The sequence below is a fragment of the Physella acuta genome, unplaced genomic scaffold (genome assembly GCF_028476545.2).
Source record: "Physella acuta isolate Inbredline_101_S28 unplaced genomic scaffold, ASM2847654v3 ptg001496l, whole genome shotgun sequence".
NCBI classification, from domain to species: domain Eukaryota; kingdom Metazoa; phylum Mollusca; class Gastropoda; family Physidae; genus Physella; species Physella acuta.
This window is the reverse complement of record NW_026733011.1, coordinates 1-14,112: the sequence shown is the minus strand read 5'-3', so window position 1 is coordinate 14,112 and position 14,112 is coordinate 1. Positions and strand designations below refer to the sequence as shown.

Here is a 14,112-nt window from a genome sequence, read left to right as displayed (position 1 = left end):
CTCTTCAATAGGCAATGCTATTAGTAGGAAGGTTTTGTAGGGTGCGGATATCAGAGTTTGGTAGTTGTATAGTCCAAGCTATTGGAATTTGTACTAGCACTAGATCTAGTGCAAGTCGTAACATAAAAATGGTAAGTGATCTAGATTCTAGGTCTTAGTAGCAGTCGTAGGCCTACAGAAGATAAGTGAATTGTGACAGTACATAATGATTTAGTTTAAATGTAGGCAAAAAAAATATCACAGTAAAAAAAGGTAAAAGCAAAAAAATTACAGGAAATAAAGTGAAATGCCTACCTAATAAAAATAAAGTCACATGAATAAGTCACAAATGTGTAGATTTTACTAGATTGTCACTTGTGTAGATCTAGACCAGGGGTCTCCAAACTTTTCAGTCCAAGGGCCGAATTAACTATCAATTTTCAGTTCGGGGGCCATATCTTTCATTTTTCTGGGCAAACTTCCTCAGCCATCACCAACAAACGTTTTTTCCGTGGACAAAAAGATCTCCGCGGGCCGGATGAGAGGACCTTGTGGACCGATTCTCTATTTTTATGGATTGTGTTCATTCTTTTATGTTTTCCAAAACTGCAAATCAACTTACAATTAAATTTAATTGCATTGATATATAATCTATATATATAATTCTCTTCTGGGAGCCGTTAGAAAACAAGCTGCAAGCGCCTCCTTGCAGTCCCCTCTCTTTCTCTCTATCACTATCACTACCACCCCCACCCCACCCCCACATTGTCTGGTGAGCTGTGGTCACGCTAAATGTTTACAAAGCTAAATGTTTACAAATTGTAGAGCCGGGTTTCTATTAGGGGCAGATAATTTAGTTCAATATTAAACTTACAGGAGGTAACTAAGAAATAACTAAGAGGAGGCTGCTTTCACGGGGGGGGGGGTGTAGGGTCGGGGTTAGGGGAAAAGGGGGGGGGGGTAGTGTTTTAAAGCAAATATTTTCAGTGGCAGCATTGGTACTGTTGAATTCACAAATTATGAATTACTGAAAAGTAGAAAATAAAACAACTAAATAGCGGCGTATGATACGCTGCGGGTCGGCTCGTATATATGATTAAATAACCCTATGAAGGCTAGGCTATTCATACTCTTCTGACCAATCAGCACGAGGCATTTTTCTGTGATTCTTAAATTCCCCTTTTTATGCAATGTAGAACTAATTTTTTTCTATCTAACCTTATCACTAACCCTGAACCCTAACTAACCCTATCCTAATGTCCATCCCTGACGCCTAACCCTAAACTTAATCCTAATGCCTACTCTAACCCTAATGGCCTAAACCATCTAAACCTACCCTAATGCCTAACTCTAAACTTAAACCTAAAAGACCTAAAGTAAAATTTAAAAAAAAAAGCAAAATAAAACTGAGCCAAAAGGAATGGAAACCTATGCCTTGAAAACAAACCAGCAGATGCACAACCACTCTCACCACCAGTAATGTTCTAAAGTCGAGTGTCATACACAAGATAATAAAAATAATTATTATATTTATATGTAGGCCTACAGGACGATAAATAATAATAAATTTGATTAGTTAGCTACAAATAGCCTCCTGAGAGCTATTTGTAGTTAACTACCAATAGACACTATCTTAAATTCCGTTAGCCTATAGATCTAGTTTTCATCGTGGAAAGTCCTACGGCAAACAAAAATAAAAACACAAAACTGTGTGACCTCTTTATGTTCTTTGTCGTTTATGCTTATTTGAAAATTGTGTTGATGTCATTTTTAGGGTCATTGTGAGTTCACGTCAGTTTATATTTCCACATATACAAGATACTTCAAACAATATGCGAGGTTCCTATTTTAATTTTACCCATGCCCATGAAAACTCAACCATAATTTTCAAGTGTAAAGCAAACAGTTAAATAGGGCCCATTTATTATATTAACTTCTTAAATTTTTTTCAACCTTTGACAAAGTTATCAAAAATTCATAAAAAATAAAGAATAGAAGTGTTACAGAGTTTTCCTAGCATGTTGTGTTTTGTTTGTATGGAGTTTTACCAATAGAGTTTTTAATTGTTGTTCTTTGTTTATTAATTTCAATGTGCATTCCAACTTTAGTTATACAAGTTTTTGGCTTTAGGTTTGGATTGCAACATGTCCATTGCTGCTAAACCTAGATTCTAGATCTATCTCTAATCCATTAATCTATATCCCCTCTGGGATGAATTAAAACTTTGCTAGTGTTGCTGAATGTTATAACTATGCACTATATTAATGCAAGAGATTTTCTTAGGCAAGTGGCTGTGTTCAGCTGTCTCAGTTTGTAGAACACCTTTAATTAGTGGAAAATAATATTTTAAGAGTCACTTGCATTAAGTAAAATATTGCTTTAGGTGTGTATGAAGTTTGGTCACCATATAAGTAAGTAAAGTAATGTTCTTTTTAAAACATGACGGTCTATAGGGCAAGTGAGGTAGAGTTCACTTGTTTCTGTGACCTCGGCATATGAATAGATAGTGTGGTCAGCAAGTTAGGTACCCATTAGAGTTGGGTGGACTTAGGGACAGTCTACTGACTTGAACCCGGATTCGAACTCGAGACTTTTGGGTTAGCAGTCCGCTAGACCACTCTGTCCCAGGTCACCATATAATAATTGCTAATATTGTTTGGCAACTGCTTCCCCCCCCCCCCCCCCCTTACTTTGACTGATACTTAATTTGAAAACCTGATTTACTCGTATTAATATTTATGGGTCTTCTCTTCAGTGTCCAAGGCACGTGGGGCAGATGAAGTAGATTTCATCTGTCATATAAAGAGATAGTTTATTCAGTACTGTGAACAACCACCTTAGTTTTCCATAGGTTGAGTTAAGTACTCAGCTGAGTGGGCTGGACTCCTGTTAACCTAGAGTTAGGGGAACTACACTTAAGACTGTTGGGATAGCAGTCGTTCACTCTACCGTCCAACCACTCCATCTCTTCTTTTTTTACCTATGCTTCAAAATAATTTTGGGCTTTATCTTATCATAATGTTACCTCATTAAAATTAATTAATAAAATTATAACACCTTTTGAAAACAATATCTCTCCAGAGGGGTTTTTGTGGGTTAACACAATGAGCATTTGTGGTAAAACCATAATAGATAGTTGTGTCTATCACAGTACCATCTTGTGCCCATGCTGATGAATAAAATTAAGTTTCTGTGAACAAAAATTTTAATTAAAGCTACAAATTAAATTATAGTATTTTTACACTGTATTTAAATTTACAAGATAACAAAGATCTTGGTAGGCCAATGTAAATCTACAACACAAAGACTACAAACAGTATGGTTTATCTGGAACATTTATTTGTAAATCATGTCTGAGGGCTAACATTTTCACTTTGAACATTGCATCAAGTACAATTATGATATATAGGCTTAAGTCATGCTTTATATCATCATGGCTAATACAAAGAGTTTCAGTTTTAGCGTGAAGCTTTAGAATAAAAGATACAAGATATTTTGAAACCAAAATGTTTTATATGACTTTGATAAATGTTATGTTATTGGGGATATGACAAAATCAGAAAATATTTTAAAATTCCAATATTCCTTTATTTTTTTAAGTTATAGAATTTCTCAACATTGCATAGCAATAAAAAAAAAATAGTGCCATTTCATACAATGATCCGGACAAATGTAAAGTTTTGACTAACCCTTACTTCCTTGAAATTGTTAAATTACCATGATGAAAACAGACACCTCTCACATGTTTAATAGCTTGGAATAAGTGGCTGCAGCAGTACTGGCTGTATGTAATGATACACCACTTCAGTGTGTGTGTTAATTGGTAAAAATTAAATTTTTAAATGAAGTTGATTTAAATTTCATGCATTAGTCATGGATGGAACTGAACATTTAGATTTTAATTGATAAAGGTCACTGAAGCTAGAATGGGAGGGGGGGGAGATTAGGGCTAGGTTGTTTTGGTACAGGTAACTCATGTTTTTTTTTTTTTTAATTCTACATGCCTAAATTTATTTATGTTGGTTTTAGATTTGTTTATAGAAAAATGCTTCATGCTTTTAAATAGCCAAATTTCCTACTAAACAACTTCACTTTGATATTTTAGGCTGCTGGTGAAGAAAATTGGAAGAACGCCAAATCTATATATGATTTTAGTGCTGTAGATATCGATGGCAATAATGTATCATTAGAAAAATACAGGTACTTAAGATTATTTTTAATTTTCAATTAATAGCTTCTTTAGATTAGTTCAACTTGTGTTACATAATCATACTCCAAATAATACTCCATATTATAAGTGTAAAATGTAACTTGTTGTTTTCTCATAACAGGTCTAAAGTAGTTTTGATTGTGAATGTGGCCTCTAAATGAGGTTTCACCAATAAAAACTACACTCAGCTGCAGGAACTGCACTCCAGGCATGCTGAGAAAGGACTGGCCATTTTGGCTTTCCCTTGCAATCAGTTTGGGAATCAGGTACTCTAGACTGATTCTTATGTTCTTAGTGATTGCATTTCTCCACAGATAGGCCTACCCTTCTGAATCTGTCAGCTAACCTTTTAAAGTGTGGATGAATCTGTTTTACAGGATACCTACAAACTATTTTTATCACTGGCAGTAAAATTAATTGTTTCTATTGCTATCTAGTATTTCCCTTTTCCTTTTTTTTATATTTACGCTTTAAAAAATTATTGGTACTAAATAATTGTGATTAACTCTTATTAAGGTCATGGAATTTTGGGGGAATCTGAAAATTATTTACAAACCTACAGTTGACTGTTTTAAAAAGTAAATTTACTATAATTAATACAGTGAAAATTGGCTCTAAACAATGGGCTACTGAAGAAAATTTATTAAGGAATGATTTGTAATCCAAAAGTTGAACTTTTCAGGAGCCAGGAACAAATGAAGAGATAAAGAAGTTTGCTGTTGAGGGCTTTAAGGTCCAGTTTGACATGTTTGCAAAGATTGATGTCAACGGGAAATCAGCTCATCCTCTCTATGAATATCTTAAACATGTGCAAAAAGGGACTCTTGGAAAGTAAGTAGTTCTTGTAATACTTATGATAAATCTTTGCCTACATTCTACTGATGCTGAAGTCTAGAAAGTGGAAAATACAAAAAATGTGCTTTCTGTCAGAGAAAAAAAACCACCAAAGCTATTTTACCCTTGTTAGTGAATAGACCATGGTGATTTGGTGTAACCATAAGGTGTTGCAAACCTGACCATTGTCTCCTGCTTAGTACTCTACTGGCAGTGTAATTTTAGATTAACTTATTCATACTGTACCCAAAATATAAAATTATATTTTAAAACATTTGTAAATGTTTAAGTAATATTTTCGAAATTGATTTCATACCTTATCCCATTTTCTTTTCTAAATGTATTCAAAAAAAGCAATGTGCAGGGGGATGTACATGGTGATATTTTATGTTTACATTGTTTTATTCCAGTTTTATCAAGTGGAATTTTTCAAAGTTTCTAGTTGACAGACAGGGCAAACCAGTGAAAAGATATGCCCCAAATGTTGAACCATTTGTAAGTTTATCAACTTATACTAAATTGTTTTTTTAGAAGATATTGATCAGTATAACTCATCAATGTACTAATGGAGTTCATTGAATTCTTTGGATCCCACTCTATGTAGTTCCTTTCATTACTATCATGTATGCCAAGATGGATGCTATACCTCAGAGCAGCTATTTGATAGAATCATGCTGATTTTCTTTAGCCAGATCCCAGTTAAGCCAGAGCTAAAGAAAGTCTTTAAAAATATAATAAGAATCAAATACATATCTATACAAACTTTGAATTTTAGGTTCATCATCCTTTTCTGTTTGTGTCCAAGACACAGGGGGCAGATGAAGTAGAGTTCATCTGTTTCAATTACCTTGTCATACAAGGGGATATTGTTGCCAGCACTGCGCCCAACCGCATTTGTTTTCCTAATGTGGGTTAGGTACCCATCAGAGCTGGGTGGACTTTGGGACGTCCTATAGACTCAAGCCCAAGATCATAACTTGAAAATTTCGGGTTAGCAGTTATAAACTCTACCATTTGACCATGCTTCCCTTTTATTTTAGGATACAAAGTATTTAATGAGCAAACCTACATTTTCTTTTACAGGACATTGAAAAAGATATCACTGCCCTTCTGTAGTGCAAACTGAAGCATATCACAGATGTCTGTTTATTAATTTATTGTAACAAAATTCAATCAAGTGTAACATTTGACTAAAGAATTCAAGTAAAACTACCAGTGAGAAATAAAGTTCCACTCCTCAGTCAGAGTTATGATAACAAGACCTTAAACCTATATGGGTGGGTCCTGTTTGATCCCAGCACGTGCAGAGCTGGTCTGGTCTGAGAGTGGACAGTTTCTCTCTGGTTCTTTACTTCTTTTCCTTCTTCAAATGTCGAGATTGTCATTGTGATCCTATTACATAATCCATATAACTAAATTATCTTATTATATACATTGACAAGTAATTTTATGGTGAATATTAAAGTCTATTTTTAATAATATGTATTAGTTGTTAGAATTCATGTACATTAGCAGTAGCAGCCATTTTCTGCATTATGATGTAAGAGAAAAAAATTTTTTGGCTTTTGTGAAGCTTACTGTTTGCTCAGGCTATATTTCTGTATTGAACAAGGAAATCTAAAATTATAAAGACCAAACTTTAGTTCATGGTGTTGTTATTAAATTTTAATTATATTTTTTAAAATTATATTTTTCTTTACAGATTTTTAGAATTGGTCACATTTTCGAGGTTAAAAAACGTATTAAACTACTGATTTTTTTTTTAAAATTGGGTTATTTATATTTCATGTGACAATGTGTGTATATAGTTGTTTTTTTTAATGATAAGTGCTAAAATAAATCTGCATCACAAACTAATCAGGTGGCCATAATAATGATAATTTCTTTAACAAAATATTTAACACTGAATACATAAAGATTCCTCCTTTAACCAAGCGATCCATTGGGCAGATGAAGTAGAGTTCATGTTTCTTTACCTTTGCATATGCCAAACTGTTTTTACTTTCCCCACTTAGTCATGTACCCAGTAGAGCTGGGTGGACCTAGGGACATCCTACAGTCACAGGTCTGAATTGAGACCTTTAAGCTAGCGCCGAACACTCTACCATTCACCACGCCTTCGCAAACACCTAATACAATGATACATTTATTTCACTTTCTAATGCATGTTTCTATGTTCAACCTTGCACTGAAGTGCTTGATGAAGGAAATGGGTGTTGGAAGAAAGAATAGAACACACACTTACACCCTCAATTGTCTCATGTTATAGGTTTTACTTTATGCCCATTATTTCAAAATTTTATTATCGCAAAAACACTTTTATATATAAGTATTCTAGCTGACCTGTCATGCATTGCTGAGATCAAAGAAGAAAGGAATTTAATTCAATATGCTTGTTCATCTACACTTTAATCTACACAATAATGTATCCGCCGAATGTTATTTAGTAAGGCAGGCATCAAACCTCACATTCAAAAGACAAAAAATGTGAATGCGTATACACATACAAGTGTATATGGTATATATATATTTTTCTTACGGGGGGGGGGGTGACACCATTAGGTGCCGCACCGGGTGACACCTGACCTCGCTACGCCACTGCATAGACAACATCCATATTTTCCCCATCCACGTCAGCAGAAATGTGTCCGTTATGTTATGATTGACCTGGTTTGTTATTTTTCCATCAGAAAATGGATATGTAGTCTTGTGGATTGCTCGTATAGGAATATTGTTTGACCAATGACAAGATTGTTTGGAGCACAGACATCTGCAAAGAGTTCAATGTTTTCGTTGCATGTGCCCTATCATTGGCGTCGCACAATGAGCCTCTTACAAATGTTGCATATGCTTTCATCTCCCACTTTTGTGTTCTGGTCCCCATGATATTTTTGCATTCTTGTCTTTTATGATCTTTCTCTCTATGTATAGCTTATACAGTATAAGTCGAGAAAGGCCTGCAAAACATTATAGAAATGTTTCTTCTCCTTTTTTGCACTAGTGAGCACATAACATTAAAAACAGCCAACTTACAATAATTGGCATCAAAATTGCAGCTATTAGTCGCTATAAGTTTCCATCAGTGTTTCTTCCAGACATTTTTCTCCGAAGAGGGGGCCCTTGAAATTTCGGGGGGGGGGGGGGGGGGGGGGGGGTAGAGCCCCCGAAGAGATGCCTGGAAGAAACTCTGGTTTCTAATATGTCTATGCCAGCATTGACTTTGTAGCCTACTACTCCCTTTATAGTCTTTCTGGCCAAAAATAATCTCTTGTTCGTAGTCTGATTTTGCCATTTCCATTCCAGCGGGTTTCTCATAGGCTAAGAATCTTGATATTTTTTCTACTCATTCAAACGCTACTTGGGTGGCTTTGCTTGTTTCATATGGGTCTGAGTTTCGGGTGTCTCCATTCTGGTTCTTGCATTCAGTAGCGTAGCGAGGGGCGGGGGGGGACATATGTCCCCGGGCGCCGACCTTAGGGGGCGCCAAAATGGGTTGGAAAGATAAATTGAAAGGTTGAAGGGGGTGCAAATCGAAAGTTTGAGGGGCGTGAAAATGGAAATCTCGAGGGGGGGGGTGCAAATCGAAATCTCGAGGGGGGGGGGGTGCAAATCGAAAAGTTTGTCCCCGGGCGCCGGGAAGGGTCGCTACACCTCTGCTTGCATTGGCCCTTATGTGATCGATTTAGAAAATAGAAGGAACCACCGAGGCAATTTTAAGCACAACTTAAAAACATTACCCATTTCTAAAACATTTCTTTAGACCTAAAATTAATAATTGCTAAATTTTAGGTTTAAAAAAATCTCTTACAATGCACATTATCACCCCCCCCCCCCCCCGCCCGCACTTCTAAAGTCCACCTCCCCGCCCCTAATTAAGTGGACGTCCCTCCATCCAAGCCTATAACCTATAAGAATAGGTGTTGAGAGGAAACTTAGATAACATATTCTCCGTTGGAAGTTTCAATTACAACATTGTTAATTTCAGTTTAATTTAATTTAAACCCTGGTGAATTTACAGCGGACTGGAGTAGAGAAATCTTTTTCAACAAAGTTTAAAATACTGATTCAATTGTATCGCTCTTATTTATGAAAATCCTTTTAAACTCATATTGTAAACAATGGCGGGATCTGCGATAGATACTCCTCAGTTAATCGACACAGTTCCAGACAGTTTGGAGTTTGACAATAATATTGAATCAACTGAAGTTGAAGTAAATTCGACAGAAGCTCAAATTTCCAACAGTGAACCTCAAGAAAAACTTATAAAGCTTCCCTTATCTCGTATTAGAAGTATTATTAAAACTGATACCGATGTCAAAATCGCAAGTCAGGAGGCAGTTGTAGCTCTTGCTAAAGCTGCGGTAATTATAGATCTAATATTAATTAAGAGATATAGATCTAATAGTAATTAATTAGTTAATAAGTAATTGCTAGATCTGGCTAGAATATCATTTCCAATTACTGATTAGTTTTTAATTAGTTATAGGTCTAGTTTTAGTGTTCGAAATTGACTACTCGGAAGATTTTTCTCCCAACGTCTCCACTTACTTAGCAAAAGATAGCTCTACGCTTGCGCAGTGACCTATGGCTAGGGTTAGGGCTAGAATTAGGGGTAGGGTTAGGGATAGGATTAGGGATAGAGTTAGGATTAGGGATAGGATTAGGGTTGGTGTTAGGGTTCTGTGGTTGTAAACACACGCATGCGCAGTACCATAAAAAATATCGCCGCGAAGGCAAGTCGTAGTTTCTAATTATTAGTATTAAATTCAGATCAAAACTTTGTCTGGGATAGCATAATTGAGGGGTTTAATTTAATTTTTCCATTGGCATTTATTTATTCCTTTGAAGCCACTAAGGCGTGACTAAGGGGCTCTCTTTATTTAAACCGACTTAAGCAGAGCAGCCCTTATTCTCCCTTCACTATCCTTCTCTAGGGTTGCTTAGGTCTGAATACTTTTTCCCCTGTGGGTTTCAGTCCAATGCTTGCTATGTTATGTTGAAATGTTGGCCTCTTGCCTTTTCGGGAAAATATGATTACTAACCAGAAGGTCTCATGTTAGGCTCACAGTTCCATACTGTGTGACATCTATGTGTCCACTCATCTCAGATGGTTACTTAATTAATGGCATAACATTAATGAGTACTCACTTACATTGAATAACTTATAGGCCCTAAGTTATTGAAATTGGTTTTGTAGATCTGTCATAGCATGTTAATTCTAAAAAATAATTATTAACATCATTTAATAATGAATAATTGTTTATATGATTACCATCATATTATGAATGTTTAAGAAAAAATGGTTATTAATTTTAATTACTTATTAATATTATCTTTAAAATTTCCAGGAACTTTTTATTCAAAGCTTAGCTAAAGAGGCTGCCATTCGAACACTGAGGGAGAAAAGAAAAACAGTTTTACGGAAACACTTAGGTGAGCTATAAAATGTGGGAACTAAATGTCTAATACAATATACATAATCCTTTAATAGGTTATCTGTTTGAAAAGTGACACTGAGTATGACCTTTTGAAAAGTTAAGTTTAGATCACTCTATTTGAAGTGTATGGTTAGCTTCATCTTTTGAAAGGTTACAGTAATTTGATCTAGTGTATTAATTATAAAAATCTCCACATATCATAAAGTTGCTTTATTGTTTTGTTTTCAGATACTGTATTTGAAACAAAAGACTGTTATTCATTTTTGGAAGGTAAATCCTTAATATCATTAGTAACTTTTAATGACCCTTATGTGTTGATGACTGAGAGTTAAAAAAATATATTGCATACTATGATAGTAGCTTTCTATTGGTTAGGGGTCATCCATAAATGACGTCACACTTGTAGGGGGGAGGGGGGGGGGTCCATAATTTTGTGACGATGTGTGATGAGGGGGGGGGGGGTCAGATGTTGCGACGTTACATTTTTGCATTATAAAAAAGCAATGTTAGAAAACAAATTTTAGACGTTATTTCGCATTTTAGATAACTGTTTTAATAAATTGTAATAGTTTGTAATATTTTAGAAAAATATCGATGTTTTAAAAAAATTCAACTGCAATTTTAAGGGGGGTTGTAGGTTGAGGTGTGAAGTCATTTTAGGGGGGGGGGGGGTCTGGCTTTTTGTGACGACGTGTGACGGAAGGGGGGGGGGTAAAAATTTAAAAAAAGCGTGATGTCATTTATGGATGACCCCTTAGGGTTATTTATTATTACTATGTAGGCATGTAATTAAAAAAAAAATTAAAGTGCAAAATATCTGAAGTGTCCCATTTTGTTGATGCTCAGTGGTTTGTTTAGTTCCCCTTTACTTAAAAGTATATTTATTCGCTTCACTTTCCACACTTGTGTTGAGTTGACTTGTAAAAAATTTGTTTACAGATTACTCATTTGTAAAAATAGTAGGCCTAATTATTATTTTTCACTACTTCATTATTAAGATCTCATTGCATTTTGAAATTTATTTGTTTTCAGGTGTATTAGAAAGCTTTGAAGACTGACAGAATAAAAGCCATTCTTTCAAAAAAAGTTTGTTTATTTATTTGATCTATCTTGTTTTTAATGTTTTTTTGTGTATTATATATTAAGCAATACAATATTCATACTTTGTATGCTGCAGTTTCTGATTTTTAAACTGGGAAAAATTATTCTTTGAATGCAGTTTATACATCTCTGGTTTTCACCCCATATATCCTAATTAAATCTTAGCTCTATAGAGATACTTAGCACTTTGTTTATTTACAAAATCCCCATATTGTATAAATATAAAGCAAATATGCTACTTATCCCTTCAGCTTTTTATTTAATAATAGCTAAGTTTATAACTGCAGTTGTATTTTGCACTCTATAATATCCATCTGCACAACACATTTATTTTTCAAAACGTGGTCTGCTGTGTTCAAAATATTGAGTGGCAAATACTTAATGTGTTAGATAAACTCAACTCATTACAAATTTTAATAAAACTTTTAATTTCTTTTTTTTTTAATGTACCAGCTCAAAACAAAAGAGGTGCTTTAAGCTTGATAGAATAGATGATTTATTTTGACTGCCTATTTCATAATCGCCTAACCTCCTTGCCACTGGGCATAGTGCTGACCACACTATCCCTTCAAATGCTGAGGTCACAGAAACAGGTGAAATCTACTTTGCTTGTCCCATGGACTGTCAGGTTCAAAAAGGGAACTTTACTTTTTAACCTTTTTGTCTGAATCAAACATTGAAGGTGCACTGCGAGAACTATTTTTCACCCTCTTTATACTTTTGACTGAGTAAATAGTTCAAAAAAATTTGAGCCTTTGCGAGGTTAACTCCCCTTCCGTAGTGAATGCCGTCAAAGCTAACAGTTCCATTAGTTAGTCTGAAGGTGTCGAACACTGGGATACCAACAACATCTAAAATGGAGTGAATCTTCTCGTTGTATTTTAGTATACTCTCTGTGCTTTGGGACTTGACTCGGGGTGTTTTATTTTAAGCAGTCCAGGTGCATGAGTGGCAGACCAGACTATTCTGGGCCAGGTCGATTGTGATGCTTGCTTCAGTAGTGGCACTAAAAGCTGAAAAAATAAAAAAAATCATTACACAGTAGCACTAGCTGATGTAATAATTTTGTAAAAGTATTCCAGATTTTTTTTTCTGTATTTCTAAGGATAAATAATAATTTATTCAAAATGGATCTGAATACTAGATCCAATCAAATTAGAGAAATTAAGTTTTTAAAAAGACAATGTAACAGCAGTCACTTTATTTTTTACAATTATAATTTGTATAATCTTTAACAATATAAATGATGGAGGATGGGTGGGGAATGATTTAGAGAGCTATTCTGTCTTAAACATCTGGATTGTATGTCCTGGGGTGCAGAAGCTACAGTGGTAATTCATTGTATTGAAGTGTTTGGTTGCGCCATTAGTAACAATTTGAAAAATAATGAAACATGCCATCAGCTAGTTCACCTTGTTAACGATGTTTGGAGTGTCGAAGTTGTCATGGATCCCTATGCCAATCAAAACCCAAGAGTTGATTTTTCCCCTGAGCTCATCAATGGCCTTGAGCGTCAACTCCCACTGGTCAGCCTTGACATATTCTAAGAACTTGAGCTTGAGCTATGGAAGAGATTAAAGATTTGATTCATTGAAGTTTTGAAGAGTTGTCTCCCTAAAAACTTATTGTTGAATTCTACATGGTGTAAGTGGTTTAAATATCTGTGAAAACAATAATTTTTAAAAAAGACATTGTAAACAAAAATCATGCTACTAATTGTTATATTTTAATAATAAAGCTTGTAAGTGGAAACTTATCACAACTATTGATGAAAGACTATTGATTTGCTTATGTAATGCATTTGCTATTAACTATTAGTATTATATCACATCTTTTTAGCGCAATTTCCATTCTGGAGAATTGCGTTTATTAACTCGTCATTTCTGGGAATGGATGGATGAATGTATGGATGTATGAATGTGTGTCCCGGCTTTAAGTCGTATCTCCTCCTCAACGAAGCAATATCGATGACTAGTTCCAAAAGCAATTATGTTAAGCAAGTTACGAGAATGAACATAGGCCATAAAAATTCCGGGTTTCTTTCATGGATTTCCAGGAAAAGCCAAAAAACCTCGAAAAAAAGCAGTTTTTGGCCCATATCTCGGCAACCAGACCACTTAGCGACTTGAAACATGTACCAATCGATTCCTGCCATAATTTAGAACAATATTGCCGAAGAAAGTTTTCAAAAATATCCTCTCGTTTGGTCACAAATTTTAAAATTACATAAACACCTACAAACCGATCGTTCTTCTAGCTTGAACGCACCCCAGCATTATACGTCAGAGCTATTTTTAGATAACATAAGGAAATTAAGCATAAATGTCACGAGACTTTTTTAATTAACTTGTTTATTTTACACTGACAGTGTACTTATACACTAAGAAGAATTACAAGGTTTTTTTGGTGTGAGAAAATAATGAATAGTAGGCTAAGTTCAACTGACACTCTGAACTTAGTTCAAGTTTACCTGGTGATCACATTCCCAGGTATCGCGGTCAATGTAGTTCATGCACATTTGCAGGTGGACAAAATTTCTATCACACATCT

General features: G+C 34.9%; 3 protein-coding genes across 4 annotated transcripts; 2 read left to right on the top strand and 1 right to left on the bottom strand.

The window, feature by feature from the left end:
* Positions 1-6: 6 nt before the first annotated feature.
* On the top strand, positions 7-6,785 carry LOC131928394 (glutathione peroxidase-like). Its single transcript, XM_059284414.1, has 6 exons — positions 7-131; positions 4,085-4,179; positions 4,311-4,455; positions 4,872-5,020; positions 5,434-5,518; positions 6,107-6,785. Exons 1-6 carry the CDS (start codon positions 15-17, stop codon positions 6,137-6,139), a joined length of 624 nt encoding a protein of 207 aa, XP_059140397.1. The 5' UTR covers positions 7-14; the 3' UTR covers positions 6,140-6,785.
* Positions 6,786-9,134: 2,349 nt separating this feature from the next.
* On the top strand, positions 9,135-11,561 carry LOC131928396 (DNA polymerase epsilon subunit 4). Of its 2 annotated transcripts, none has more exons than XM_059284417.1 (4): positions 9,135-9,384; positions 10,372-10,456; positions 10,690-10,731; positions 11,494-11,561. In XM_059284417.1, exons 1-4 carry the CDS (start codon positions 9,142-9,144, stop codon positions 11,517-11,519), a joined length of 396 nt encoding a protein of 131 aa, XP_059140400.1. In that variant the 5' UTR covers positions 9,135-9,141; the 3' UTR covers positions 11,520-11,561. The 2 variants fall into 2 exon arrangements, with proteins under 2 accessions (XP_059140400.1, XP_059140401.1); XM_059284418.1 differs by having other exon boundaries at positions 11,503-11,529.
* Positions 11,562-11,942: 381 nt separating this feature from the next.
* LOC131928389 (uncharacterized) lies at positions 11,943-14,099 on the bottom strand (the record flags this gene model as incomplete). Its single annotated transcript, XM_059284404.1, is given in 3 exon segments — positions 11,943-12,575; positions 12,975-13,124; positions 14,033-14,099. Coding segments are annotated over 3 exon segments (349 nt in total), but the record flags the coding sequence as incomplete, so codon positions are not given.
* Between the last annotated feature and the right edge of the window lie 13 nt (positions 14,100-14,112).

Bases quoted from the DNA above. Each gene is read 5' to 3' on its own strand.
- LOC131928396 (XM_059284417.1), top strand. From the start codon at position 9,142: ATGGCGGGATCTGCGATAGATACTCCTCAGTTAATCGACACAGTTCCA. The intron at 10,457-10,689 runs GTGAGCTATAAA...TTTTGTTTTCAG, and splicing joins AGTTTTACGGAAACACTTAG to ATACTGTATTTGAAACAAAA. The intron at 10,732-11,493 runs GTAAATCCTTAA...ATTTGTTTTCAG, and splicing joins CTGTTATTCATTTTTGGAAG to GTGTATTAGAAAGCTTTGAA.